Raw genomic sequence first — 26,507 nt, 5'->3', positions numbered from 1 at the left:
TATCTCCGTGATACCATGACATAGTATGCCAGTGCCATGACCAGGTCGATCACTCTGCTTGAGTGTATGATTCGTATACCAGCCTCTTCTGTCGTAACACCAATAGACGTTTTGCTATTTGTTATACTACTTACGTACTTATTTGAACGAGGCATCTAGTGTCAGACCCAAAATCATGTCTTCTCATCAAGCCCGAGATTCGAGATAGTTACTGATGAGTTCAAGGTAGTAACGCTGAGTGACCGCAAAGGAATGAGAAACTGATGATCTTCTACACTGGGTATATGCATTCACTATAGCACATCTTGTAGGGCAAGGAATTACTGTAAGATCCATGTTAGAATTTGCAGGGCCTTGCAGATATCCTCAGCATGTCATGCAATAGCTATGATAACGCTGCCCTCATGAAAGAGTACGTGCCAACCAGACTGATATAATCTGTTCTTGTTCTGATGAATAACATGTGATGAGTGCTTGATGGCTGACCGCAGGAACCGAAAAATTTAGAGCAGATCTTCAAGTGCAAAATTAATCTTCTCCTCCTCATCACTCGCAATAGTGTTCACCGTCCAGATCCATAGATCCTCCTGCTTAGACTCCACATAGCTGTCTTGGCTAGACTTGATCTCCCTGCGGCCCTCAAAATAGACGCCACTGACGCCCTTTACATCATCCCCCACCGCCAGCCTCGCCAAAGACGCCCCTGAGTCCTGAGGCGAATGAACGTTCTCCGAGAAGAGCATCCGCAGAAGCGGGATGATATGCGGTAGGATCCAGTACCAGAGGAACCTTTCGAGTGGGGTTGCATCACGCGCGAGCCCAGTCCCAGGCATAAGCCCGGGATCAAAAGCAGTCACAGCCCAGTGTTTACCGGACTTACGATTGATCTTGTTAAATCGCCGGTTCAGCGCATAAGTGTAGAGGACATTGGAAAGCTTTGTGTTCGAATAATGCTGTCGCCCAGGGCCATTTCCTAGCTTGGCGGGAGGATGCGCGAGATTTCCAGCAGACCTGTAAACCGCATCGGGGAGCCCCGTTTTCTGAGCAGGGTCGTGTGTGCCGCTGGAGGTGATGACGACGCGAGCCTCGTCGGCGAGGTACGGGTGCAACAGCGCAAAAAGCAGGGAGTGACCGACATGGCTGATACCATATGTCTTTTCGAATCCGTCCTCGGTGTACTCTATCTCGCCCGGGAATTGTAGAGCTGCGTTGAAGACTAAGGCGGATATAGGAGGTAAGTTATTTTCCTCCCAAGTCTGTCTGAACTTGCGAACGGCTGTTAAGCTAGACAAGTCAAGCTTGAGGAATTTGAGATTGTGCTGGCCTAAAATTTTGTTTATAGATCTGCTGTGTCATTCGGGTCGGAACGAGAGGCGATGACCACTTGGGTACTTGGCGAATTACGAGCAATTTCCAAGGCCGTATAGTATCCCAGTCCTTGGGTGCCCCCAGTGACGAGCATACTGTGCTTGAAAGCGGCCAACATGGAGTGGAAGTAACGAAGTAATATCAGAACGAATTTGAAATGGAAGTACTCTTGCGCTTGATCGGCCGATGGCTCTTCTTATAGTCCCAACTCCTAACCTTCGAGATGGCTACGATTTAGATTATTGGACTCGCATAACATGATGTTAACACAGGGGCTAGCCAGCACGGTACCGTGCGAATACCAAAGCCCCATTGGGCATCTATATAGGAGACATTGCTCCTGTGTAGATCGAGTGGAGAAGTTGTGTTGGATCTGCGATTTCTCCGGGATTAGCGCGGAACGGCACCGTCTGATTAGAGCGCAGTGATTGGCTGACGCTAGAGAAAGTGGATATCGATGCCTTTTTAAAGGCATACCGTTCGGAGCAACATCCCTCCGAAGCCTCGAGGTCTACTGCTTTTATTCACCTTTCATGTTTGATTGTCCTCGATACAGAGAATTCTATGAGCAAAAGCTATTTTTATGACCCACCTCGAAGTGGCAGTCGCTAGTTCTCAGGCTCAAGCAGTATGTTGGATATGACGAACGCGGCCCTTCCCGCGCCACACGAGCTGTTCAAGTACTATTCCACCTACCAGGTGCTGATATGCACATCATGCCGCTTCGCACTCAGTCCTGGGGGAGTGGCTCGGCACATGAAAGATATCCACCATCTCCACCATGAACAGCGCCGGCCCTACACTTTGTTCGCGAGCAACTTCCGCCTGAGAGATCCGGAGAATGTCGTCAATCCGCACGAGAAGGACTTCCCCATTCCGCATCTCCCTCTCGAACAAGGTTGGAAGTGTACAGAATGTGGATATCTTGCCATATCCAGAAAGCGCATGGAGACCCACTGGCCACCTACCCATGGCCGCAAAGGCGACCCAAGCCGTGACTGGATAGCAGCTCCCCTGCAGACTTTCTTCCGAGGCAATAAAGTCCGCTACTTCACTAGCGGGACCGTCCCAGATCAGGAGAGGCTTCTTAGTCTCCCTACCGCATCTGTCTACATTGAAAGAATCCGTGACAAGTATCAGCTGGACGCTGTCGACTCCCTCACGCTGGAGCATTACTTTTACTCTTCTTATAAAAGCTTTGCCAATAACGAGACGGAGCCAATTTGGCTCAAGGTGGTTGCTGATCTAGCCCACGATCACTTATTTCTCTTGAAGGGGATTTTGGCGTGCACTGCCTTACACATGGCACATCTCTATCCCGCGCAACGGAAAACGTTTATCCTGCGTACCTACGCCCACCAAGACGTCGCGCTCCCATTATTCCGGGATGCAATTGATCACCCTACGGCGCAAAATTGCGACGCTATCATGACTTTCGCATACCTGCTCGTCACTCTTTCTCTGGCAGAGGTTATGGGCAACGCCAATGCCCCGCTGTTACTCGTCAACGAAAGAGGGGAGAGCGAGGCAAGAAGCGATGCGCTTCCTCAGTGGCTCTATTTCCTGAGGAGTGGGTGCGTCATGCTCTGTGACGTGTGGGATCGCGTCGAGACTGGCCCCGTCAGTGCACTAGCCTATGCGTGGGACGTTGAGCTTGATGTTGGTGACAAAAAAACTTCCGTATCTGGAGAGGTTCATGTCCTTTGTCCCGAAGGACGGGTCATGGTCTGAAGATATTATTTCCGTCTACTATGATGCGGCTGTGGCGTTAGCCGAAGCTTTCGCCTACATGGAACAAACGCCGTCGCCCGATACTAGTACGTGGCATATTCTGGGGCTGTGGCCGGTTCGGGTGGAAGATGAGTTTTTGGAGTTGTTGTTCCAGAAACACCCCGGTGCTCTGATTTTGCTTGCCCACTACTGCATCATCTTCAAGAAGATTGAGGACCACTGGTACCTGGATGCGAAGCCCTCCAAGCTGATTAGCTCGATTACAGAGATGCTGGATGCCAGGTATCATGCTTCTGTGAGAGAGGCCGAGGATATCGTCCTTGATAGGATATGATACGGTAGGATATATATGACATGATGAATTCGTAATCTTTTTACATGAGTCAATCAACGCGGGACCGTTTGAACATGATGAACCCAATCCGAGGCATGGAGATAAAACAAGCAGCATGGGTTGCAACTCTAAACCAGTCGCCCGTTGTCTGCTTCTTTCCCTGTCGGCGTCTCGCCAGACCGACGCTTGAATGCCCGACAAAATAAAGAAATGCCCTGCTTTGCGCCGCGGATAAGAGAGGTAGGGTTGTAGTGCTGAACCCTGAACATGTAATACATCAAAACCGTCCCGAAGATATTGAACCCAATATAGGCCCATCCAATGCCGAAGTTGCGCCAGCGCTCGCTGTAGTCTGTGACATTGTTAGATAGCTTTCTTCCCCATCCGAGTTTTCAAGACACCCACAGATATTACTCGCAGCCAGATACTGATCGGCATTGGATAGTTGGCAGAACTCACAATTACTAGTGGCTCCAGGGTTGTATAGCTGTCCACCAGAAGCTTTCACAAAGGGATCTAAATAAGAGCCACAGGTCTGGCCTGCTGGAGGATTGAAAACGCTCAGTTCAGCTCCGGCACAGCGGATCGCTCGACCGTGGAGACCTGTGGAAGTGATACCCGCGATGAGATAGGTCAAGGGGGACACGCGGTACATGAAGATCCAGAACCCCGGGAGTTTATCGGGAGGTTGCATGACACCATTGAAAGTGAGGGTCATGATGAACAGGAGAGTAGCGATAGTACCTCCAGTCTCAGCATCCGGTAAAGCAGCAATGATAAACGACGCGAACGTCGACGTAAAGATGTAGAACTGAACTATGAAAAGAAGCATCAAGCCCTGGCGGTGGGAAGCTTGGTTTGCGCCATAGACGGGGTAGTAGTAGCATGCCCACGCGACTACACCAGCAAAGACTTGGTATGGGATTTCAACGAGGACGTTGGAAACCAAGAATGCAGTCCAGGAGTAGGCCTTTGAAGGTCGCTCACGCACCTCATATAGGGAGCGCTGAACGACAAATTTGGGCATAATTCTGAGAGTCTCGTTAATACTGAAACAAAAGCGGGAATAGGGAGAACACATACTGCTGTACCAGGGTCGAAAAAATAGAGCACATCATGAATGCACTGAAGAGCACATCTTGAAAGCCCTGGAGGGAGCTATCTGGCTTGAAAAAGGTGAAGCCAATGAAGAGGGACGAGAGAGTAGCGAGCATGATCTTGGCCCAGACGTATGACGGCTCACGCCAGAAGGCTTGAAATGAGCGATATGTTACATACCAGAGCTGGGACAAGAAAGGCATCGCATACTCATCCTGTTTCAGACTGTCATTTCCGGCCGCCGAAGCCCTTTCATCATGGATTCGGCTGATCTCCGTTTGTATGCTTTGCGCTTCCTCACTCTCCTTCCAAACCACTGACCAGTCTTTAGCAGCTTTTCCAGAGGCCCCAGCTCCGATGATTTCCAACATGTATTCTGCCGGCTATTTCAAGTTAGCGAAGCCCCATCACAGCGATACAAAAGCTTACATTCTCAGATTCTCCGCAGATACGCGCACCGTTGCCCTCAAAATAGTCTAACAAAGTTCGAGACTGCTCGCCAATATCTCCAAAGTAGACAGTCTTTCCGCCCTTTGCGAGGAACAGCAAGCGATCGAATTGCTGGAAAAGTAGCGCGCTTGGCTGATGAATCGTCGACAGCACAGCTTGGCCGTGCTCGGCGAGCTTTCGTAAGAAAGAACAAATAGCCCAAGAACTCTGCGAGTCCAATCCGCTGGTTGGCTCGTCAAGGAAAATGAGCAGTGCGGGTTTTGCTGCCAGCTCGACGCCAATAGTCAGCAGCTTTCTCTGTTCCACGTTCAATCCTTCTCCTGGTCGTCCGACAACAGCATCTGCGAAGTCTTGCATCCCAAGCATGTTGATGACTTCTTCAACGTATTTGTACTTCTCAGCCTTGGAAACAGCCTTAGGTTGACGTAGCATTGCACTGAAGCGCAAAGCCTCCCTGACGGTTGTGGTGGGCAGGTGAAGATCCTGTTGCTGGACGTACCCTGTTTTTCTCTGGAAACTTGAATCGAGCGGCTTTCCGTTGACAAGCATATCGCCAGTAACCACACCAATCGAGACACGTTTAGCCAGTACATCAAGCAAAGTAGTCTTTCCGGCCCCAGAGACTCCCATCAAGGCGGTAAGAGTTCCTGGTTTGACCCAACCAGAGACATTATCAAGGAGGCGCCTTTGGCCTCCCTTGACAGGAATATCGTAGCACACGTTACGCCAAGTGAATATGTCGTGCTGAGAGGGGAGAACAGACGTGTCATGGTCATCATCGGGCCTTCGAGACTGAGTGGTAACTTCAGCTGAAGCATTCGTTGAGCCTTTTTCCAAATGGCGCATGTGAGCAGGTACATGGCCTCTCCGGAACACAAGGTACTCAGCCGTGGAAGAAGTGGCAGAATTGATCTCAGAGGCTAACAGATAAAGAGCCATGAAGAAAATCCAAAACCCTATCAAAATCCCCAGGTTTCTCCATTCGTGGGCATAGCTATAGGAGTATTGCGACTCAATATAGGCGTCACCGGACACCGTTCTTTCGCCTCGCACGGCGCCTCGAATGGCACAGATAAAGGTATCCCCTGTCACCCCCGGATACGCTGGAATGAATTGAGAGCATCCGAACCGGCGACCGTGGAACTCGTTGGCAACGAGGGCTTCAAAGGTGTAAAAGACCGGGTTGATCCAACGGATCCAGCTGAACCACGGAACTTTGCTCATCTCCGGTGCAGTGATCACAAAGCCGGTGTAGATAACGATGGCTAGAACAATCACACCTGCCATTGACATGGCTTGGGCAAGCGTTTTGGTTGAAGCAGCTAGAGTTCGAAAGACAGCAGACATCGTGAGAGTGCTTAGGAATGCGAACAGAAAGAAGATGAAAAACTGGGACGGCTCGTATCGCTGTTCCTAGTTAACATCGCCCATGGAGGTGAGAAGTTTACCGATCGACATGCACATACTAGGCTGGCCAAGAAGTAGAATATGATGTTGAACACGACTGCGGAAATGAATTTGACTGGAACATCCGCAACGATTCCTGAAGGTGGTCAATATGGTCACTTCGGAGGTTTGAAGAGCAGTATATAAGAGGAAAAGGTCGAATCACAGGGCGCACAAACCTCCAAGTGCTTCTGTAAAAGGGTGCACAAAAGCATATGATGCCTGCTTCTCTATTATAGGCCGTTGATCGTAGAGTGAGTTAATCTCAGTGATACTGATAAGAGCATTCATTCTGAAAGTCTGTTAGAATGACTCGACTATTTCGATATTGCACTCACAGTACTGAGAAAAAACAGAGCAGCCCCTTTGCTCTGAAAGCCACCAGAAGCATTCGGGGTACTATTAAAAATAATTAGCGGCTTAAATCCCTCTAGGAAGTGCGACTCCTACCCGTAGTAGATGGAACCGATAATCAAGGCCATCATAATACGACCAATAACAGTCGTGAGCGTCGATGGTTTATCATTCCAGATCCTGGTAATAGTTGAGATCTCCTCATATCTTGGTGAGAGGGACCTGCAAACCCACCTTTGGTAAGCTCTTTTGACACAGAGACGGACCTGCATTGGAAGGGAAATCACATAAGGACTGCTTGGCCGAACATGTTTTGCCTGAAGTAGGTTTTTCGTCTCTTTGAAATCTTCTCCACCAGGCCCTCCCAAGGGATAGTCTTCATGGTACTCCTTGATCTCTTTCTGCAGGAGGGAATAATGATGGCTATTTCTCCAGTATTGCTCAAACTCTTCCGGCGTACGCGGCACTTGGTTTTCCATTCCTTCTTTGGCGGTTCGCTCTTGGGGGTTAGTAACAGAGGTGAGAAAATCACCTGTTGTCTGGCGAGGCGGACAAACCCAGCCCATCTCAGTAAAATAGTCTTTAGCCTGCCTGCATGGCCCGAAGAAAATCTCTCGGCCCTCGTACAGCACAATAACCTTGTTGAAGACGTCGTAGATTGCCTGAGAAGCCTGGTAGATTGCGACCGCATGGCAGCTTCCTGTCAGATTTGCAGAAACTCGTAAGGACTTCGCGAACTCCAACGCGCTGGCGGAATCTAATCCTCGAGTGCTATTGTCCCAAGCTCCCACTGGGGCTCCCGATACTGAAAATTCCGTTAAAAGGGTTCTGCTCTTTAGTCAAAGATAGACTTACGCGCCATTTCCGCAATGCTGAAAATTTTCGTTAGCTGTATAGTAGCCAACACTGAGGTTTGGAACTGACCTGACTCGTTTCCTCTCACCACCACTGACCCCACGAATGTAGTCATCACCGACTAGCACAGTTAGTGCTTTTGACATGCATGTTTTAGGCTTGTTGTAAAAATACCTTTCGTGTTGTATGTGTGGCTAAGCCCTAAGACAGACATTGCAACTTGCGTCATATGTTTTGCGAAAGTAGCTCGGCTGACTCCTTCAAGCCGGTGCTCTGGAGTGCGAGCAGCAGCGGCGAACTCGAGCGTTTGACCCACCGTGAGGTGTGGGAAATGATGGTCAACTTCTTGGTTGTAGAGAACCTCTCCCTTGAATTCTCGATGCATGGTCTCCATTGGAATACCGTTATACTGGACGTTTGAGTCCTTTTCCAATTTCAAGCCATGAAGTTCTCCGGCGAGAGACTTCAGAAACGTCGAACAGCCACTTCCCGGCCGACCCAGAACGATCAACAGCTCTCCGCTCTTCACAACGCCATCGAAACGGTGAAGAATTTGCTTCTGTGGCACGCCTTTGCCGAATGAGAAATGCTCCTGCGGACGGAAAAGCGCCAATGGAACCGATCCTACGTTATTCTGATATTGGAGAGCCGATCCTGAGCCGGAGACGGTCAGGTTTTCGAAGACTACACCGGTCGACTTGCGCAGAGAGACACCTTGCTTGTTCATCATCCTCAGTATCATACGAGCCCACTTATAGTGGTCGAATTGATCGCTGGTAGGATCAAGGACTGCATCGCCTTCGTGTATATCTTCCAGAGTGTCCCTGCGACTCACGTTGGTCATGCCACTAAGAGAGCTGGGGCGGCGCTGTCGCGAGAAGTTAGAGGCAATTCGAGTAAGTTCTGCACGGTCCTCAGGGCGTATGTGCTCGAAAATAGTGCGATCATCTTCAGGCAAGGCCTCTGAGCTTGAGCGAGATACGCGCTCTGTATCGCGAGGAGAGCCATGAGGCTCGGGTTTCTCCATCATCCTGGCAATGTTGACTCTGTTTCTAGCCTAGCCCAAAGCCACACAATCGATGTGGCTACCACGAGTCAAGACAGGGTAGAAGACGTGTATAGCGATTGGAAATTAGCTTCGCTCAGTTATAAAAAGAAAACAATAAGAAAGGATTGCGCCGAGTCGCTGGTCATGCCCTTTGTCCTTGGATTGCAACACTGAGGATTTCTTCAGCAGGTCAATAAAGCTTTGGTTATTGCCCTGACCTATTATAGTAGCCCACAAGAATAGGGCAATCTGATTTGGTAGGAACTAGAGTGGTGATGTCAAGACGCGGGGACCCCACATGCTACTCAGAGCTTCGGCTCCGACGCGGTGGTAACACTGACCCAATCTAGAACTTATAGTATCATAGCCTTTGAAAGAGGCTGCGCCAATGAGGATAATTCCCATTTTTGGGACCATCTTCCTCCCCCTCCGGGCGATTAACCAAGATGGTCTACGGTCACAAGGTTGAGGCAAGGTCGTCTAGGCAAGGTCGTCTCTCTAGTCCGAGTCGAGCGAACAGAAAGTTAAGAAACCGTCACTCTGCTATGTGGGCTCGTACCACTAGGTTCAAAGGGAAAGCAGTAACATGGTTGATTGGGTAAATCGGTCGAAGACAAATTTTGAGCGCAACTTTGATTTCTCATGTTATTAGATATGAATGAAACTTGGACTGGATATTGAATGAAAACAGCCTGCTCACAAGGAAGTCTATTGGTGGACTTATACCGGTAACCACAGCCTGGCGTCCGAAAATGAATATCGTCAAAGAATTAAAACTGTGTTGTTGTTACTTGATGCAATATAATCGTTGTAAGGTCCCTGTAAAGAGGGTCGTTCTCATTTCAAACCCCTTTCAGCAGTAGTACGTGTTCTGAAGTTTATGAGTACACTGATCAATTGTCTCGCTGCAAATTATGAAATAAACTGGTAACCCTTTAGATTGAATTCTAATTAGTGCGTCTCACCTCAAGAAATCTGAGGAAGATCTAGTCTCCCCAGTGCCGCCGAGCTGGAATTGTGGCGCTATTCAAGCCAGGAGAAAAAGTGTCGATCAGACAAACATTGCAAACAGCACGGCTGCCAATAGACGCAAAGGATCCAACGAGCAAGTTAACGGAATGTTGCCAGGACATCGCCATCCGTAAACTAGTAATCTGATTGGCAGTAACCAACACTGATTGTTTCAAATAGGAGTGAAATCATAGGACCCTCACCTTTTGGTCAGTATATCAGGTCAAACTTTCAAAGCACGTTGGGCTGGCCGCAGATCAACATACTGGGCTTTTTCTGCCGCTTCAGAGCGATTCTCTCCAGCCAATCAAAGTCGCACCTTCCTGCTTCTGAGAATCAGCCCAGTGCGCCTAATGTCCACCATACCCGCTATCAGCAGAAAAAAAAAAAAGTAATTTATCGGACCCGATTAGAGCACCAACTGCAATCCGCCATTGACAGCATCATGGTCGATATCGAGAAGACTCCCTTTGTAAGGGACCTAGCATCCAGCGGTAAGACCTCCTATCCTCCTTCGCAGACTCCTCCAAATCCTAACATGACCTTCAGACCGCAAAGTCCGCGACAAAGCCCTCGAGTCTCTGACTCTATTCCTGCGCTCGCGCAACGACCTGAGCGTGCTCGACCTGCTCAAGCTCTGGAAGGGCCTTTTCTTTTGTACGCTACAACCCAGCCTCAAGCCATCGTGTCCTTGCTTACTCACTAACTTGCAGGTTTCTACCACTCCGACCGACCCCTCACCCAGCAAGCCCTCGCCCGGGCTCTTTCGTACTCCCTGGTGCCTTCTCTTCCCCATGCCACACTGCACCGCTTCCTGCGCGCTTTCTGGATTACTATCGGCCGGGACTTCCACTCGATCGACCGGCTGCGCTTGGATAAGTACCTCTTCTTAATCCGTTGCTATGTCGGCGTCGCATTCGAGGTGTTCCTAAAGAACGGCGGCAAGAGCGCACCCGTCGACGGGAAGAAGCGCAAGCGTGAAGACGCAGGCAAGAAGGGCTGGGGTAAGAAGCAAAAGAAGGAGGCGGAGGAGGATGCGGCTGCGCAGGAAGAGGATGTCGAGGCGGAGGAGGGCAAGTGGGCTGATCTTGCGGCTTATATCTCTATCATCGAGGAAGGGCCTCTTTGCCCGGTGAACTTTGATCCGGATCAGTCGGATCATGAGGAGGAGGATGAAGATTTTGTTCCTATGCCGCATGGCCCTGATGGGTTGCGGTATCACATCATTGATATTTGGATTGATGAATTGGAGAAGGTTTTGGAGTTTGAGGAGAACGAGGACGGAGACCGCAAGATCAAGGGCGATGTGCCGATGGAATGGATTCTTCAGCCTCTGGAGACCCTGCGCACAGATAGTCCGTATAAACCGGTGCGTGCGAGAGCTGCCGAGGCGCTGAACGATGACCGGTTGGTTGAGTGGGGAATCCGGGCTCGGGAGCCCGAGGCAAAGGATGAGGATGAAGAAGAAAGTGACGGAGAATGGGGTGGTTTTGACGATTAAGTTTTTTCTGTCTTTTTCACATTCATGCACAGCATTTCTCAGCGGTTACAACGGATCTAAAAGTTTGTCTGTCCAGATTCAAATATCACCCGGTATGTATTAATAATGTTGTCTAAAGGGATATGAATAGGGTCTGTACAAGATTCACGCCGTTGCGTATGCTCTCCACAGGCCGTAGGGCTCTTTGGAAGGGTATCGTAAACATAGAAAATCAATAGAACCCCAGCGCAAAAATGATATCATACACGAAGGTGGTGTTCCTCCGATCACTTTGGACCTTCAGCCTCATATATGACTCCAGACTTGGTCAGGACTGTGCCCAGGCCTTGGTGGATTTCACATTGGAAGGCTTCAAAAGGCACCGACTCGCCATCAATACTGATATAGCCTTCCTTTTCGTGAGGAACGAGGCGGAACGCAGTGGCCTTGCGGATGTAGACATCTGGCAAGCCAAAGAAGCCTCCTGTGGAGACTTCGTTCATCATCTTGAGTGAGGTCGCACGACCAATGTTCCCGTCAATAGTGACGATATCCATGAGCCCATCGTTCGGAAGCGATGCGGGGAAGAAGTTCGTATCCTTGGTCATAATAGCCATGTTGCCTGCATAGAAGTTTCCAATATTTTCACCAGGGACAATTTCCCAGTCGGTCGGAAGATCATCAGATACCGTGCCATACTTCAAGTCTGGAAGCGCAGGCGACTGTTGTGCTGCCGCAATACGGGGCGCATCAAGAGCAGGGTCGAATTCTCGAGATGCAAATTTGGCGTAGTGTTCCTTGATAGCCTTTTTATCACCAATTTCTGTCTTAATTGATAGGCTGCAAGGGTAGATCGTGCTGGACAACAGGCGGACCAAGAAACCATATGTAAAGCGCGCAGCGCCCATCCAGCGGATGTTATCTGTGCCGAGATCACAATCGGCGACAATTCCAAAGGATTGCGAGAGGAATGACAGAGTACGAGTACCCTTCTGCGTAACAGAGATCAGGTCCAACGGGGTTCGCAGTCCTTTGACAATAGCCAATGCGGCAACGGATACACTTCCTGTGCCTAGGCAGTTCCAGGTAATGCCATTGCCCGAGCCACAGGGCAGCGGCGCCAAAGCGATCTTGGCTAAAGCCTCGCGAGCATTAGGCCGTTCTCCTAAGCCATTGAACACTTCATACGGCAAACCATCGCCAGAACAGGTGACGATTGCATCATAGAGATTAATGTCTAGATTCTTCGCGATTTCGATGGCGTGTCCTCTGTGCTCGGTGTTCTGGACGTCCACATGACATCGGGCGGCGGCGAAGATGGGCGCCGCGTATTTCTGATACAAGCTGGCAGCGGTTCCCTTTCCACCAAACGGATTCACCAAGACCTTCAGCCGCTTTCTCTGCTGGGCATTGCCATATGCGACATTCAATAGCGTCTGGGCCCACGCTTCAACGGCGGGCCTCTCTTTCACGGGAACGGGGTACCGGAGGGCAGTAACGACAACGTCGTTCTTCGACGAGGGCACGGCATAGGTGATTACGAGTTCGGAGGGGGTCACTTCAGCGTCGAGGACGTTGTAGAGCGAGATCGCATGGGTGGTATTGGACTTTGACTCTGCACGCGACACACGATTAGATCCAGTGCAACGGACAGTGACATCCAATGGGTTGTAGACCGCCAGAAGGGAGCTGGGAGCTTACTTGACTTCAACAAGCCGCAACATTTGCGGTCTGTTTTAGGGCGGCGATCATCTGCGAGTCTTTAGCAAACCTGTACCTGCATAAGTTGGACGAGGACGCCATACCAATAATCACTAGCGAGTCACTGCCCAGGGTGAGCGACACGGACTTGTCTACCACCACGCTTGAATCGTGCGGGGCCTGCGTACCGGGCAGTTCTTGGTAGTCGGAGGTAGACATCAGGATGAACTAGGGCATCAGGAGGAGAGGTGTTTTGGGAGAGCTAACGATATATGAAGGACGATCAACATCCCGTCGCGTTCCGGTTTCCTGGGGCCCCACGCACGGACTCGGATCTACTATGCGGTGTAACAAGAGCTTTATGTACAGCCCTTGGCCTACTTGAAACCCACGATAATCACTATGATAAACTGTCACCACAACGGTCAGCTGATTCTGAGTCTTACAGTAGGAGTGGTTTAGGCTTCACATTCATTCAATGGGCTGTAATTGCTATGATCCGACAGCCTACTAATACATCTTACTGGAAATTCTTTAGCCAGGAACCATTATCTATTTTCGACTCATCCCCAGATTTGTCACGGGGGCAGGACTTTAAAGAAAACAAAAAGAGAAAGGTGAGAAGGGGGAGGGAAAGGAAAAAAGATAGAACAAAAAAGATTCATCGTATAGACTGTAGCTCGCTTGCATCAAAGAAGAAACCAAATTTACTTACGCCGTCGCAGCCTTAAGGCCCTTCAAGGAGCCCAAGCTCAGCGCCAGGCCTTGCGAGCGACTTCTAATCCGAACAAATCCAGTAATTGGGCCATCATCACCCTCTTTTTCAATGCTCAGGTTGGCCAACGCATCCTCGCCTGTCACGAAATTAGTAAATAGCTCGTAGTAAAAGGGGTGGGAAATTGAACCTACCGAATACACTGCGAGCATAAAGATTGGCACTCAGGAATCGGCAGTCACCCTTGAGAGAAGCCTCTGGAGTCAAGCAGGACATGTTGGTGCTCTCCATAAGTTGCTTGAGGAACTCCCGCAGGGTCTTAGCCTTGGAGTTGATGTTGACCTTGTTCTCCCACTCGAACTCGGTCCACATAGTCCGGAATTGAGTCTCTGTGCAGTGAGCAGGCTGGATGTAGTCCATAATGTCGGCGTGGATATCATTAAGGATGACAACGTGGGTCTCAGTGGAGCTGGCACCGTCGTAGATAATGTTGCCAAAGATAACACCAGTATCAGTGGAGGATACCTTGACGGTGGCCTGGACATTCAAGAAGTCACGAGGGCCCAGGTTGTGGGTGGAGGGCCGCTCAACAACCTTGAGGTCGCCCAAAGTCGCAAATTCAACGGACAGATTTTGCAGGGTCTCGGTGGTCTGGTTCACCAACAGGACGTCCAATACAATGTCGAACTGGTGTACTGTAACGTAAGCCTCGGCGTAGACAGAATCGGAGAAACCGGTCAGTTGGACCACCCGGCTGAGCTTGGAGGAGACATTCTCAACAACAGAATCACCACCGGTGGCCTTAACGAGATCAAGCTCAATCTCTTCGGCGCCGTCAACAGTGTTTTTCTTGGTGAACTGGCGAATAGGGATGGCATCATCGATTTGAACAGCAGTCTTCGCCTTCTCCTCAGCCTCCTGGGCAGCTCTTTTCTTATCCTCAACCTGGACCATAGCGCGGAAAGCCTTGCGGGTATCTTCGAGGAAGGTGGTTTCGATTTCCTTCTTCTCGGAGAACTCGGCCAAAGAACGGACACAGGTCATGATACGGTCGACAGAGTCCTCATCGATGGGAGCCTTGACAAAGTGGGATTGACCAACACGCAAGATTGAAATCATGATGAGCATAGCCTCAGCGCGAAGGGCGTTAGTACGGGCGGCATCCTGCGAGACCTCGGAGTGGCGCATGACGAGCTTGGTAAGAGTGGAAGAAAGCACGGTGGAGAGATAATAGTCGCCATCAAGAATAAGCTGGCGGAGGGGTGGCTTCTGAGCAGCCTTAACAGCTTCAAGCCGAGCAGCAGCCGCCGACTGGCTGGTCAGAGCGCTCTCTGTAGCGTAGGTGCCATCTGCCAGGACCTTGCGAGAACCGCTGGGGGCAGACTTGTGACCATTGGCTTGCTCCTGGAGAAGAGCCTCATCGGTAGGAGTCTCTTCGAGCAAGCGTTGCTCGGAAGCTAGGATAGGGATCTCACCAAGACTAGCACGAATCTTTTTCCAGGCCTCACGGATATCCTTCTCTTCCAGAGAGTACTCTCCGACCACCCAAAGCACACCACGGTAGACCTTACCCGCGCGAACTTCGCTAAGGGTCGAGACCAACCGATCCACAATAGCTCCACGCAGATCTGGGAACTTCTCAACGACTTCCTTGACGAATGAGATAACATCCACGGCAGAGTTGTTGTTGAAGTCAGCAATGAAGTCCATCAGCAGGTCGACCACGCTGGCTGCAATCTCTGAAAATTTAATGGCACAAGTATGTATTGATTGCACCAAGAGTTGGCGGTATTCGCTGTTCTATTGGAAAAGTTAGATTTGCCAAAAGCTTGCACATAAATGGGTTTCTTCATACCTGTTCATACTGCTCATCCACAGTCTTGCCAAGCTCTTTCTTAAGAAGCATGACAATTTCTTCGACATTCTTGCTCGAGACCATCTCCAAAGCAATGCCAAGAGCCTTTCTCCGAACGTCAATGTCGGGGCTAGAGAGGACTCGTAGAATCTCCATGGTGAGGTCATCCAAAACGCCCTCATTACGGATACGGAGCTGATCAACGCGATCCAGAACAATGAGCTTAACGTTGTTATCAGCCTCACGAATGGCAAGCTCGATCAATTTGCCAGCGGCAGCCTTCACAGCAACTGGGTTACTGGTTAGGGCAGTCAACGAAGTCGCTGCCTCGTAGACAACAGTGCTAGTGGACGCATCGAGGAGTTCCAGCATAAGTTTGAGATACCGTGACTATTCCAGGTCAGTCTCCCCTCCAAAGCCAGACATTCTGTTTCTGTAACCCACCTTGTTCTGCGAATTCTGGACCGCATCCTTTCGCAAGAACTCCAACTCGGCCAACTGGAGCAATTCATCGGTGTTTGGAATGGTGTCAAAAGTTGTTGCAAGAAACTCAAGAGCCTTCTGGTGGCTGATGGACATGAGAGCGGCGAAGGCATTGCGCTTGCAGGTGCTGTCAGTTTCTGACTCGAGGAAAGTCTGGAGAAGCTCAGGGGCATCGGGAATGAGGGACTCGGAGTGCTGGAAAATAGAAGCAACAGCCCATGCGGCGTTCTTGCGCACATAAGCATGGCGGTGCTCCAGACAGGAACGGGCTGAAGAAAGGAGGGGCTCAAGGAGTTCGGGTTCGCGCAGCTTGGTCAGGAATCGAAGGGTGTTTCCACGAATGTACTCGTTGGGGTGTTGCAAGTCGTTGCGAATACCGTTACTTTTAGGAGAAAATGGGTCAGTTTCCAAGTCCAATGGCAGCCGAGCCCGAATTGAGGCTTGAGACCAACTCACCAGACCAAGATCATCTCCTGCTTCAAGCGGCCGCTCGAGTCGTGCTTGGGACAGATCTCATAGTAGAAATAGAGCAATTTCTTCAGAGGCTTGCTTTTTGAAGGCATAACAAATCGGATGATATGCATTAGCAGGTCAGGCATGGGGTTGCCGTTCAGCATGATTGACACAATTGTGCGCATCGTCTCCATCTTGGTTTCATCATTGCCCTTCTCCAGCTGCAGACGCAGCTCCTGGAGGGTAGGCTGGTCGGCCGTGTTGTCCAGGTGGACAACACTGTAGGTGTTTTCAAGGTACGACGCCATGCTGGGTGGAATTGAAGGCGACGGAGGGGAAAGGGAGCTGCAACTTGTCAGTTCGGGAGGAATGTTTTGGGGACACCTAGCACAGTACACAGCCCCACGACGGACGTACCGTAGATCAACTCCCAGGCACAGGAGTTCCGGTCAATGTCAAAAAGACTCAATTAGATCCTTCCAGTAACACCCCTCGCCGACCTGTAAATCATGGACTCGTAGGCTTGGGGATGCACGATGGGGGATGGGAATACATCAACCTGGCTCTTTGCCCCGTTCTGTGTGGATGACTAAGCCCCACTTTTCTGCCCGCCTTTCACTGTCGCGACACTCAGGCTTGAATCTATCGATCTTTGCTCTACCACCAAAATGTCGGCAAACGAGAGCTTCTACCTGCGTTACTAGTAAGATGAGATGACTTGTGGGCCCGGATTTCCTCGGCTGCTGACAGCTCTGCAGCTCAGGTCACTCTGGGCGGTTCGGACATGAGTTTCTAGGTTGGTCCCTCTACCAAGCTAGCATTGGAACCCGCACTAACAGGGACGCAGAGTTCGACATCCGCAGCCTTCCCGATGGCAACAGCGCCGCCGTACGATATGCCAACAACTCGAACTACCGCAATGACTCTCTGATTCGCAAAGAGAGTGAGTGCGGGACACCTGCGGCGACAGAATTACCAGCTCTAACGTGATATCAGTGTGTGTTAGCTCGGCAGTAATCGAGGAGGTTAAGCGCATTATCAAAGATAGCGAGATCGTCAAGTGCGTCGCCCCGGTTTGTCGCGCTTATGCGCCTGGGATACGCTAACAATGCCCAGGGAGGACGACTCAAAATGGCCACAAAAGAACAAGGATGGGCGCCAGGAGCTGGAGATCCGGCTAGGCAGTGAACACATCTCTTTTGAGGTATGACACACTGTCGCCAAACAGTAGGCGCTTGTACTAACCGCCCTCTCTTGCTGTCAGACCGCCAAAATCGGCTCACTGGTCGACGTGGCCGAATCATCAGACCCCGAAGGCCTGCGCGTGTTCTACTACCTCTCTCAAGACCTCAAAGCAATCATCTTCTCCCTGATTTCTCTTCACTTCAAAGTATGAGACCTGTGATCAATGGCTGAAGACAGTTCTAACCCCTTCACAGATCAAACCCATCTAAACCCTTTACGGAAGGGCCGTGGCGAGGACGTGAAACAGCCGAGCTCTCTCTTGATTAATGATACCGGGCGTTAATGGGCCCGGGAATGTGGAATCCTTCTGAAATAGAGGACTCACCCCTAATGATTTACACAGTAAAATGCACTACGAACTCTAGCTGGACGATGCAAAGAAGATTCTAATAGAAATTCACAACCGAGCTCACCCGTAAAATAAAAAGGTACAAGCGCCGCAAGCGCCAGTTCCCGATTTGGTGCCTGACGTATGTGTTTGCCTCAGGCCAGAACGCCTCCCCCGCGCTCGCATGACCCTCAAAATGAGCCCAGACGCTTCTCTTGTCCGCCCCCCGGGCAAAAGGCCTTAAACTCAACCCTTTGTTCCTCTCCTTTCTTCCCTTTTCCTTCCCTCGAGTTCTTTGGTTGGTGAGCACCCTTTGAACTCTGGACGTGATCCGATGTCTGCTCTCCTTCCTTAATCCCTCATCCCTAATGCCGACCCCGAGTGACAACCAGCCAAACTCGATCGCCGAGGTGATCTCCACTCGCACCTGTCCCCCGGAACTTGATCGTCCTGCACGTTGGAGAGATTCCCCCCGAAGCCGACGACCCCGTTGTTGACTCCTTAGAAGATGTCCTTTCCCCTGAGAGTGCTACTGCTCCATCCGTGCTGAGTCGTTCCGACGATGGCACTGGTTTGATGGCGACCGACCCGGTGGAGAGGAAGATGGCTGTAGATGAGGACACGGGCCCTGCGAGGTCGAGCTCTCCAACAGACTCATGCGCCCGTGGCCGATACCCTGTGACGCGTCCCAACTCATCCCTTCGCTACGAATTTTCCAACGTTCGGGTAAGGTTTTCCCCGCCTTGCTTATCTGCTATCCACTTCCAATTGACACTCGCATCAGCTTCTCCCAAATCATTCCTCGTCTTTCCTTCGCTCCGGAAGTAGATTCGTCGGGACTCAGCAATCGGACCGCCAAGTCTACAATGTGGATGTAGAGATCAAACACGTGGACATGGCCGAGTCCTATCTCTGCGGCTACTTGCGTATTCAAGGCCTCACCGAAGATCATCCAACCCTGACGACATTTTTCGAAGGTGAAATAATTGGCACAAAGCATACCTTCCAAACTCGGAACGAGGAATGGGGTGCCAACGAGAAGACGGACATCCATCACTGGTCTCGGTTTCCAGCCTGGAAACCGCTGGCCAAGCAGGCGAAAAAGACCGATTTCACATATCGTAATTTTGCCCAGCGTGAGCACGTTTTCATGCGGTGGAAAGAATACTTCCTTGTTCCCGACCATCGGGTGCGAACCATCTCTGGCGCTAGCTTTGAAGGCTTCTATTACATCTGTTTCAATCAGATACAAGGTTCTGTTAGCGGCGTTTACTTCCATGCCAAGAGCGAACGGTACGTGTCCAATGTTCCATTTCAACTTGTCCCTAGCATGCTTGTTGCGTGTGTGTTGATGTATATTATTCATGCATTCGTTTCTAATCCGTCTCAGATTTCAACAACTCGAGCTCAAGCATGTCGAGGATCATGGATGTGCGCCAGCAATTGAATTCCGCTAAGTACACGCGGCGAGTTCGACAGCTGGCGCCATCTCCCAACCGCTTGGCCAATCATTTGGATGCCAATTCTCCCCTCCATATCACCTATCTATTCTGATGCCTTATTTCAAGTAACCTTGATCGGTATCCATACCCACGATCGAATCTTTTCCAAGCGCGTCCTATCTCCCGCTCAACCTCCCACCCGCCTTCTTCCTAGCCAATACCGGCAACACGAAATGATCTTATGGGATTTCGAGGATCCCGATTCATATACCCCTCTGCTCTCGCCAGCAGAATTGCACTCGACAGCTCAAATTGTACCTCATCTCATGCCTCACGACTATGGCGTTCTCTTTTCTCCGGCGAATCTTGGATCACTATCAGTTTCTCGTTTTCTCAGTTATTTTTCTCTTTCTTTTACAATAATTTTCTTTAACATTATCCGCCATATCTTTGGACTTATTGTTTGTGACGTGCATTTTTTGGATGGATGATCAGAGCTGGAATACTGAAATGAAATCTTAACAACCACTCTTTACTGGGCCTTCTACTTGTACTCTTTCGCATATCCACGATTATATTATATATACTAGCCAAGTTTTGAGTGCAAGAAAATACGTAAATTGTCGGTACACGCCTAAGATTCCGATATACCAAAACACCTATATGCACGTAACGCAATTTCAGATTTGAAAATTGTTCGAGTGTTCCCTTTCCATGCCCTAAAGCTGAACCATGCAAGAAACCAACACCACACTAAAAAAACATAACTGGAAATGGAAAGATATGGCTGGACTTCGTGTACGTGTCGTAGAAACATGTATAAATGTTAGAATGATCGCACGATCGGCATAATGACGAGTGAATAAGCGCAACATCAACGAAGGTAAAAGGTAGTCGAGAAGGGGGGTATCACATGCGATATCGTTTTGAGGGTGTGTACGTCAAGCCGAGACCGAGCGAGTGTGATGAGAATAGCATGGGGAAAGATCTCAAATCTCAGCACTATAACGATAATGATTGAAGGGGTTGGAGAAGACCCGTAGAAAAGGGAAGATGAATGTAAGCAGGGAAAACCAAATCAAAGGTATGCTGAGTTCTGGCGAGAAGTGGAGCCCGAGCTGCTGTAGCTGCTGCCAACATCGCTGCCAGGGGTTGGAGGCTCCACGACCACCTGTTGACGAATAGAAACAATCCATTCGTGCTGAAGGAGCTCGGCGGCGGTCGGACGTCGGAGAGGATCACACTCGAAGCAACGAGCCAGGAAATCAATTCCCATATCGCTGAGCTGGTCGCGTGTAGGAAGCACAGGCTGGTTGCCTTGGGCAATGTTGTACATGATTGCCCACTCATTATCGAGTGTAGACCATGGCCGACGGCCAGTGGCCATTTCCAGAATCACACAGCCAAGGGACCAAATATCGACGGCGCCTTGACGGTCGACAAGGTCGGAAGTATCACCACGGATAACTTCGGGCGACATGTACATCGGGGTACCCGTGGTGGTCTTCTGGTTTTTGCCTCGTTGGTTGCCGACGGGTTCTTTTCCAACAGAGCCGGGTGGGGCATCTCCTGGGGCGACAGTGCGCCCTGATCGAGCGATGATCTTCGCCGCACCAAAATCCACGTACTTGATGATGCCGTTATGATCAAGCAGGATGTTCTCGGGTTTGATGTCTCGGTGCACGATGCTGGCCTGGTGAAGATAGGTGAGACCTTCCAGAAGCTGGAGTGCGTAGACCATGATCACAGTTTCGTCTTCGATGCGACCATGTTCGAGCAGACTCGCGAGCGATCCACCGGAGCAGTACTCCATGAAAATATAGACCTTATCGCGATGGACTTCAATACCGTGATACGACACGATGTTAGGATGATCTAACACTTCGAGGACGCCCATTTCATCTCGGATTTGTTGGGCGATCTTGGGGATCAACTGGGGATCTTGCAGGCGAATCTCCTTGACTGCCATCAAATAATTGCTATCAAGATTGATAGCAACGTAAACGGAGCCGAAAGTACCACCTCCAATGAACTGGCCTTGCTGCCAGCGAAGCGTCATGTTTGTGGCAGAAGATGACAATACTGTCAAGGACCGATCCGCTTCATTCGATCCTTCCAAAACTCGGCTAGGGCCCGTCGCTTGCCATCTTCTTCCACTCGTGCCTCTTCAATCTCCATCACCTTAGCGTGCCGAGTCTCGCGAACGAGCCTAGAGGCCTCTTCGTCGCTTAGAACACGACCGGAACCAAGCTTTCGGGCACCTGCCCTCTCTTCCATGCGTTGTTTCTCTGCCTGGGCTGCGAGCGAAGAACGAGCACCCATAATATCGAAATGAGAGATGAGAAGCGACATGCAACCTGCAACCTTCAGTCTCAACTGACTGAATTGCTCTGCATCCAGCGAAAGCAGATGCCGGCTAGATGTAATGGCCATTGCAAACTCAAGCGCAGCGACCGCCCATTTGAAGGTCTTCCTATCAGCAGCATCACAATCATCACAGATGAAAGAGACCCAATCAAGTGCAAGTTCGACCAAGCGAGCGCTGTTCATAGAACGCCTGTTCGCATCGACATAGTTGGAGGACCGTTTACCGAATTCAGTGGCAAATGCATAACAAGCTTGGACGAGGTCATTGTTCTCCCATGTCGTCTCACGCAACTGGTTTTTAATGACAGCCACACTATCCATGATTGCCATAGACAGTTTGAAAGAGATCTTCTTGATCTTGTTCAACTCGACATTGACCCGGCCAAGATTGGCACGCTGCTCAATCGCCATGTCGAGTTGGATGCCGGTAAGATGGGCCAGCTCAGCACGTGCATTCTGTAGACGGTCCTGCATGCCTTCAACCACGAGCCGTAATTTCCCAAGTCGGATGTCAGTGGGCTGTTCAATTATTTTCACCTGCATCTCCTTTCCGGCCCAGGCGAGAGGCTTCTCGGGACGAATGACGAGAACATATGGAATGAGAGGGTTCTCTTGGTCGACATCGTCTTCTCGGAAGGAGGTTGCCAAGATGGCTTGTATATCGGTAGGGCGGTTCCAAAGGGAGGGGTGGGCAATCAAGTAGACGCCCTTTTGTCCAATCGAGTTGGGCGACGTGACGAGGAAGTGGTCTGAGATCAGAAGGGCCTCAAAGAACTCGTATGCGATGTCAGTAGTAAAGTTGTACTCGGTGGCGTTTTCAAACAACTGGCATAAGAATCTCGAGAATCGATAAAGCTTCCGTTGGCGAATTCGCGTTGAGTCCAATATGCTCTTGTATCGTTTGTCCATATCGGCGACCGTCTCATTGGCTCTTGGAACTAGTTCGCGTTCGAAATGGATCGTGAGTCGTTGCAAAGATTTGGCAGTCAAAGCACTGAACTGCTCCGCCACCTCAATATCACCGCTTTCAAGCTGTCTGCCGATCTCATAGGAATATTCCCATTCCTGCTCCAGGATCTCAGCCTCTTTGAATGTATTCTTGTTGGCATTCAGTTTCCAGTTTAAAAGTCTGAAGTAGTACTTCATCGCATCCAAAACGACGGAATCGAAGTTCTCGTCAACGCAAGGCGGTAGATCCCAGCCAGGCTCGGGCATCGAAATAACGAGATAGCGTTGTTTGATCTCGACAGCAACTCGCATCAGAATTTGAAACTGGGTGATCATCTGATCCAACAGGATAGAAGACTGTTGCGCGGGATCCTTCATGTTCTTAGCGTAGGACAGACGAACTCGGATAATCTCTTGGATCAGACGCGATGGGAAGTTGATCAGAATCAGAAGCTCCTCGATGTATGGCGGCAGGTGCCTGGTAGCAAAAGCCTCGGAGTTTTCGATGAGGGTGCTTTTCGCCTTACGGATCACCTCACCAATACCTATAAGCATGCTACCTCCACGGTCATCGCCGACTTCACTTTGTAGAGTCTTCAAGCCGTCCTCTTTCATGATCCGATCCAGGAATGATGTATCATCAGATAAATCACTCCGGTCGGAGTTTTCTCTGGGCTGGCTAAAATCCAGAGCCTCGTTACCGACCCAGTTCTGGAGCACAGCTAGCTCAGTACTAATAAGAGCGGTAATATTGTGCCACGCGAATATCGCCTCACAACTCGAACGGAACTCCTCTGACGCTGCACGCGGATTGGCAGACTCCAGCTCCCTATAACTGGAGTAAAGGGACTCGCAGCGCTCAATAGTGGCCACGATATCTTCTACCTGTTGCCCAGGCGGCTTGCCGATTTCTGTTTCGCCTTTGATCTGGAAGTTGATGATGCTTTCGATCATAGGACCCAGCTGACGGCGGCCATCTTCGATGAGCTTCCACTGAAGAGCGAGACTTCGTCCACACGTCCTGGCTCTCACGCCCGCCCAAAGTGCCTGGCTCAAATCGGCTGTTCGCTTTCCTTCTGAAGAGCCTAGCAACCGGATCTTCTCCTGTTTGATAACGTCACCTTTCAAGACAGATGCCAGCATCGAATGCCATTCTAATCGTTCTTGATTTTTCGGGTGGCGGAGTTCCTCTGTGGTAGGAAGATTATCATCAGGGAGGAACAGCTGCGTATCCGGGTCGTAAGCGTCGTCATCAAACGGCGCCTCAGAGGATGGGGACGGGTCCTCGAGATCAGCGTCAGCGACAAGCATGCTGTTTGATTGCGCGTCATTGAAGTGATGGTGCCAGGCTTGAGGGTTGGCACGTATCCGTTGCACATAGGCTTTTTCCTGTGCTCGATACTGGGCGTTCGGATCTCTTCGTGGCCCGCGCTTAGTGGAGGATGATCGTTGACGGTCGTTCTGGAGACTGATATATTGCGGTGGCCGCCGTTGCGGCGCGTATGTGTTGGATGGCGTTCTTGCCGGGCCGGATGGGCGTTGTAGACGTGGATCAGCCGCCATCGCAAGACCATCGGACTTGTCGAGTACAGAAGAAGCCCCAACACTAGCGCCACGGGGCCGGGTGGTCGAGTTATTGGGCCATGGAGGCAGGGACGATTGCGGAGGGGACGAGGTGATCGTGGTCGCGGGAGTTGGGATCTGTCCTCCGAAGGTATCTCCGAAGGCCTGATTCTCGATCAAGGGGTACTGAGGGAATTCATCTGAGGAGCCCGAGCCATCAGAGTCATGGCTGACAATGTCGGGGTGCTCCATGGTGGGCCGAATGATGCAAGAAAGTTCTGGCAATGGGAATGAAGCTCGAAGTGATAGGGGCCGTGTGGCGGTGCGTGGCGGCGGTGGGCCAATAAGATCCTCTCTTTTCCGGGACCATCCCGGTTTTTCGTGCTTGTCCATGTCACGCTGTGTTGCTCCTCACTGATCGCCCGTTCGTTTTCCATCTTTGTGTAGCCTTGGAAAGTCGGCGTCTTATGTAGGATCTAATCAGCATCTATCTTGATGTTGTTGACGATTTCCCGGCTCTAGTCATGCGGGCAAATGAAAAACCCCAGGATGTAAATATTTCTTAGCTTACCCACGTCCTGAACATACAAGCTGTCGCACTCACAGCTCACAAATTCCTACCCAAACTCCCAGATATTAAAATGGCACTCGATTCAAATTTTGATTCCGAATCTACACGCATTACTAGATCAGATTATAGGCTGACGCAACAAAATCACGGTTGTTGATCCACCAATGACGTTCAGGCCCTTCGAGGCCCGGGAAGTATACAGTTCCCTGGCACTAGCCACACCATAGCAGTCCTACTACTGTAATAGAGACTCGGAGAAACCCAAGCTTGGTACCAGATTGAGTATAACCCAGAATGCATATTCGTAGATGCAAAATTGACCCGAAGAGACTCGCGAGATCCCAGGCGAAAAAAATCGACACGAATGTTGAGAGATGTCGGTCTGAAGAAAGCTGCGGTACAACTGCATTCTAGGCAGCCGCATTTCTAGAGTCCTCATGTGTGTACATCACCAGGGCTTTTCATGCACTCTTAAGTATAGTTCCAGGTTATACTTGAACGCGAAGGCGACTCCGAATCCGTGCAGTCTACAGGAGAGACTCGTAGACAAGGCACAGAAACGATGGCCGATGCGTTAGAGGATAGCTTGTACTTTTCGACCGTCGAAAGAGGAGAGAAATTCGACCAACCTTTAACTACTATCGAAATTTGAGTTTGATAATGGAAAGAAGCTTCTTCCGGGCAAACGCCGCGGAGAAAAGCAGATTCGCTGCGCTTATTGCGCTTGGTCGAAAAGGGGAAGGGGTTCAGGAGTGACAGGGTTCAGGAGGTATTAAAATCCTCCGCCGGACTTCCAATAATGCCAAGAGCCCTGATAGCTGCAATGGGCGGGTTGCAGGGGCAGGGACAATTGGACGCCTAATTTACAGAGTCGTGTGGGCCCAGTTTGAAACGACATTAGTTGTTAATTGTAATGATTTGCAGCGGCTGAGGCTGTAGACTTTCAAGTTAGTGCTCGATCCCTCATTGCTGTCTTTCTAAGTTTGCATTTTTGAAAAAACCAGGCAACATACGAGTTGATTATACTAGTATTTGGAATTAAAATTCACAAGTTGATGTTGCGACAATTTAAAGCCTCTAGCTATTGAAACGGAGCAATCGCCGCATGACTAAGGAGGCTGACAAGCCTAACATAATATCCATGGCTCTCCAGCTGATCCTACTGCGTAGTAGAGGCAACATCTTGGCTAGTGAGACCTTTACACAAGAAGATGCAGTCCTGAACCAGGGCTAAAGTAATAGCTATTGGGCCGTGGCGCTCCAGAAGAAATGAGCCGTATCTGAGCTAGACTTGGCTTGACTGCTTAAGAGCCGGATGTCCAGGGTCTAGGGATACAATAGCCTCTCTGGATAGCAGTAGCTGATGTACCATACTACTATTACTTGAGCGAACCACGGAGGCAAAACACAAAAGACCAAGGCCTAGAAACCGTGGGAGGAAAGCTAGAAGCCCCGAAGAAACCCGTATTAGGACGGGATACCCTGAGACTCCACAGCCAATAACAGACAAAAGGCTTATCTGCGCTTGGCGAACTCTGGACTATTGCCCCATGCGTCCAACTAGTTATTGTACCTGCTTTGGCGCACCGGCGTTTCACTTGGGGCCTGTACGGAGCACGGAGCATGCTTTGCTTATTTGGGCGGGACGGCATCGATCAGCG

At 50.3% G+C, this 26,507-nt stretch overlaps 10 protein-coding genes across 10 annotated transcripts; 4 read left to right on the top strand and 6 right to left on the bottom strand.

The window, feature by feature from the left end:
- Window positions 1–503: 503 nt before the first annotated feature.
- On the bottom strand, window positions 504–1,486 carry N7468_002196 (short-chain dehydrogenase; the record flags this gene model as incomplete). Its single annotated transcript, XM_058471493.1, has 2 exons — window positions 504–1,324; window positions 1,369–1,486. 2 exons carry the CDS (start codon window positions 1,484–1,486, stop codon window positions 504–506), a joined length of 939 nt encoding a protein of 312 aa, XP_058334634.1.
- Window positions 1,487–1,998: 512 nt separating this feature from the next.
- N7468_002195 (uncharacterized protein) lies at window positions 1,999–3,433 on the top strand (the record flags this gene model as incomplete). Its single annotated transcript, XM_058471492.1, has 2 exons — window positions 1,999–3,027; window positions 3,059–3,433. 2 exons carry the CDS (start codon window positions 1,999–2,001, stop codon window positions 3,431–3,433), a joined length of 1,404 nt encoding a protein of 467 aa, XP_058334633.1.
- Window positions 3,434–3,561: 128 nt separating this feature from the next.
- N7468_002194 (uncharacterized protein) lies at window positions 3,562–8,666 on the bottom strand (the record flags this gene model as incomplete). The annotated part of the gene is made up of 12 exons (XM_058471491.1): window positions 3,562–3,785; window positions 3,839–4,464; window positions 4,517–4,914; window positions 4,961–6,388; window positions 6,448–6,524; window positions 6,607–6,719; window positions 6,782–6,826; window positions 6,878–6,961; window positions 7,016–7,586; window positions 7,637–7,653; window positions 7,706–7,757; window positions 7,811–8,666. The coding sequence occupies 12 exons, from the start codon at window positions 8,664–8,666 to the stop codon at window positions 3,562–3,564; spliced, it is 4,491 nt and encodes a 1,496-aa protein (XP_058334632.1).
- A 1,474-nt stretch (window positions 8,667–10,140) lies between these two features.
- Window positions 10,141–11,196, top strand: N7468_002193 (ribosomal RNA processing 1 family protein; the record flags this gene model as incomplete). The annotated part of the gene is made up of 3 exons (XM_058471490.1): window positions 10,141–10,189; window positions 10,245–10,352; window positions 10,409–11,196. The coding sequence occupies 3 exons, from the start codon at window positions 10,141–10,143 to the stop codon at window positions 11,194–11,196; spliced, it is 945 nt and encodes a 314-aa protein (XP_058334631.1).
- A 266-nt stretch (window positions 11,197–11,462) lies between these two features.
- N7468_002192 (uncharacterized protein) lies at window positions 11,463–13,095 on the bottom strand (the record flags this gene model as incomplete). Its single annotated transcript, XM_058471489.1, has 2 exons — window positions 11,463–12,871; window positions 12,981–13,095. 2 exons carry the CDS (start codon window positions 13,093–13,095, stop codon window positions 11,463–11,465), a joined length of 1,524 nt encoding a protein of 507 aa, XP_058334630.1.
- Window positions 13,096–13,587: 492 nt separating this feature from the next.
- On the bottom strand, window positions 13,588–16,690 carry N7468_002191 (coatomer subunit beta; the record flags this gene model as incomplete). Its single annotated transcript, XM_058471488.1, has 5 exons — window positions 13,588–13,752; window positions 13,793–15,391; window positions 15,447–15,836; window positions 15,891–16,311; window positions 16,386–16,690. The coding sequence occupies 5 exons, from the start codon at window positions 16,688–16,690 to the stop codon at window positions 13,588–13,590; spliced, it is 2,880 nt and encodes a 959-aa protein (XP_058334629.1).
- Window positions 16,691–17,050: 360 nt separating this feature from the next.
- N7468_002190 (mago nashi family protein) lies at window positions 17,051–17,836 on the top strand (the record flags this gene model as incomplete). The annotated part of the gene is made up of 7 exons (XM_058471487.1): window positions 17,051–17,085; window positions 17,141–17,178; window positions 17,230–17,325; window positions 17,379–17,442; window positions 17,499–17,586; window positions 17,647–17,772; window positions 17,822–17,836. The coding sequence occupies 7 exons, from the start codon at window positions 17,051–17,053 to the stop codon at window positions 17,834–17,836; spliced, it is 462 nt and encodes a 153-aa protein (XP_058334628.1).
- Window positions 17,837–18,323: 487 nt separating this feature from the next.
- On the top strand, window positions 18,324–19,412 carry N7468_002189 (GID4/VID24 family protein; the record flags this gene model as incomplete). The annotated part of the gene is made up of 4 exons (XM_058471486.1): window positions 18,324–18,411; window positions 18,464–18,681; window positions 18,740–19,296; window positions 19,346–19,412. The coding sequence occupies 4 exons, from the start codon at window positions 18,324–18,326 to the stop codon at window positions 19,410–19,412; spliced, it is 930 nt and encodes a 309-aa protein (XP_058334627.1).
- A 1,063-nt stretch (window positions 19,413–20,475) lies between these two features.
- On the bottom strand, window positions 20,476–21,456 carry N7468_002188 (mitogen-activated protein kinase kinase kinase; the record flags this gene model as incomplete). Its single annotated transcript, XM_058471485.1, has 1 exon — window positions 20,476–21,456. The coding sequence occupies one exon, from the start codon at window positions 21,454–21,456 to the stop codon at window positions 20,476–20,478; it is 981 nt and encodes a 326-aa protein (XP_058334626.1).
- Window positions 21,457–21,482: 26 nt separating this feature from the next.
- On the bottom strand, window positions 21,483–24,527 carry sskB (uncharacterized protein; the record flags this gene model as incomplete). Its single annotated transcript, XM_058471484.1, has 1 exon — window positions 21,483–24,527. One exon carries the CDS (start codon window positions 24,525–24,527, stop codon window positions 21,483–21,485), a length of 3,045 nt encoding a protein of 1,014 aa, XP_058334625.1.
- Window positions 24,528–26,507: the final 1,980 nt, after the last annotated feature.

Source organism: Penicillium chermesinum, assembly GCF_028974085.1.
Source record: "Penicillium chermesinum strain IBT 19713 chromosome Unknown utg000002l:1.0-5270490.0:1.0-5274688.0, whole genome shotgun sequence".
NCBI lineage: Eukaryota > Fungi > Ascomycota > Eurotiomycetes > Eurotiales > Aspergillaceae > Penicillium > Penicillium chermesinum.
The sequence above is the reverse complement of the archived record's forward strand: the minus strand, read 5'-3'. Positions and strand labels throughout refer to the sequence as shown.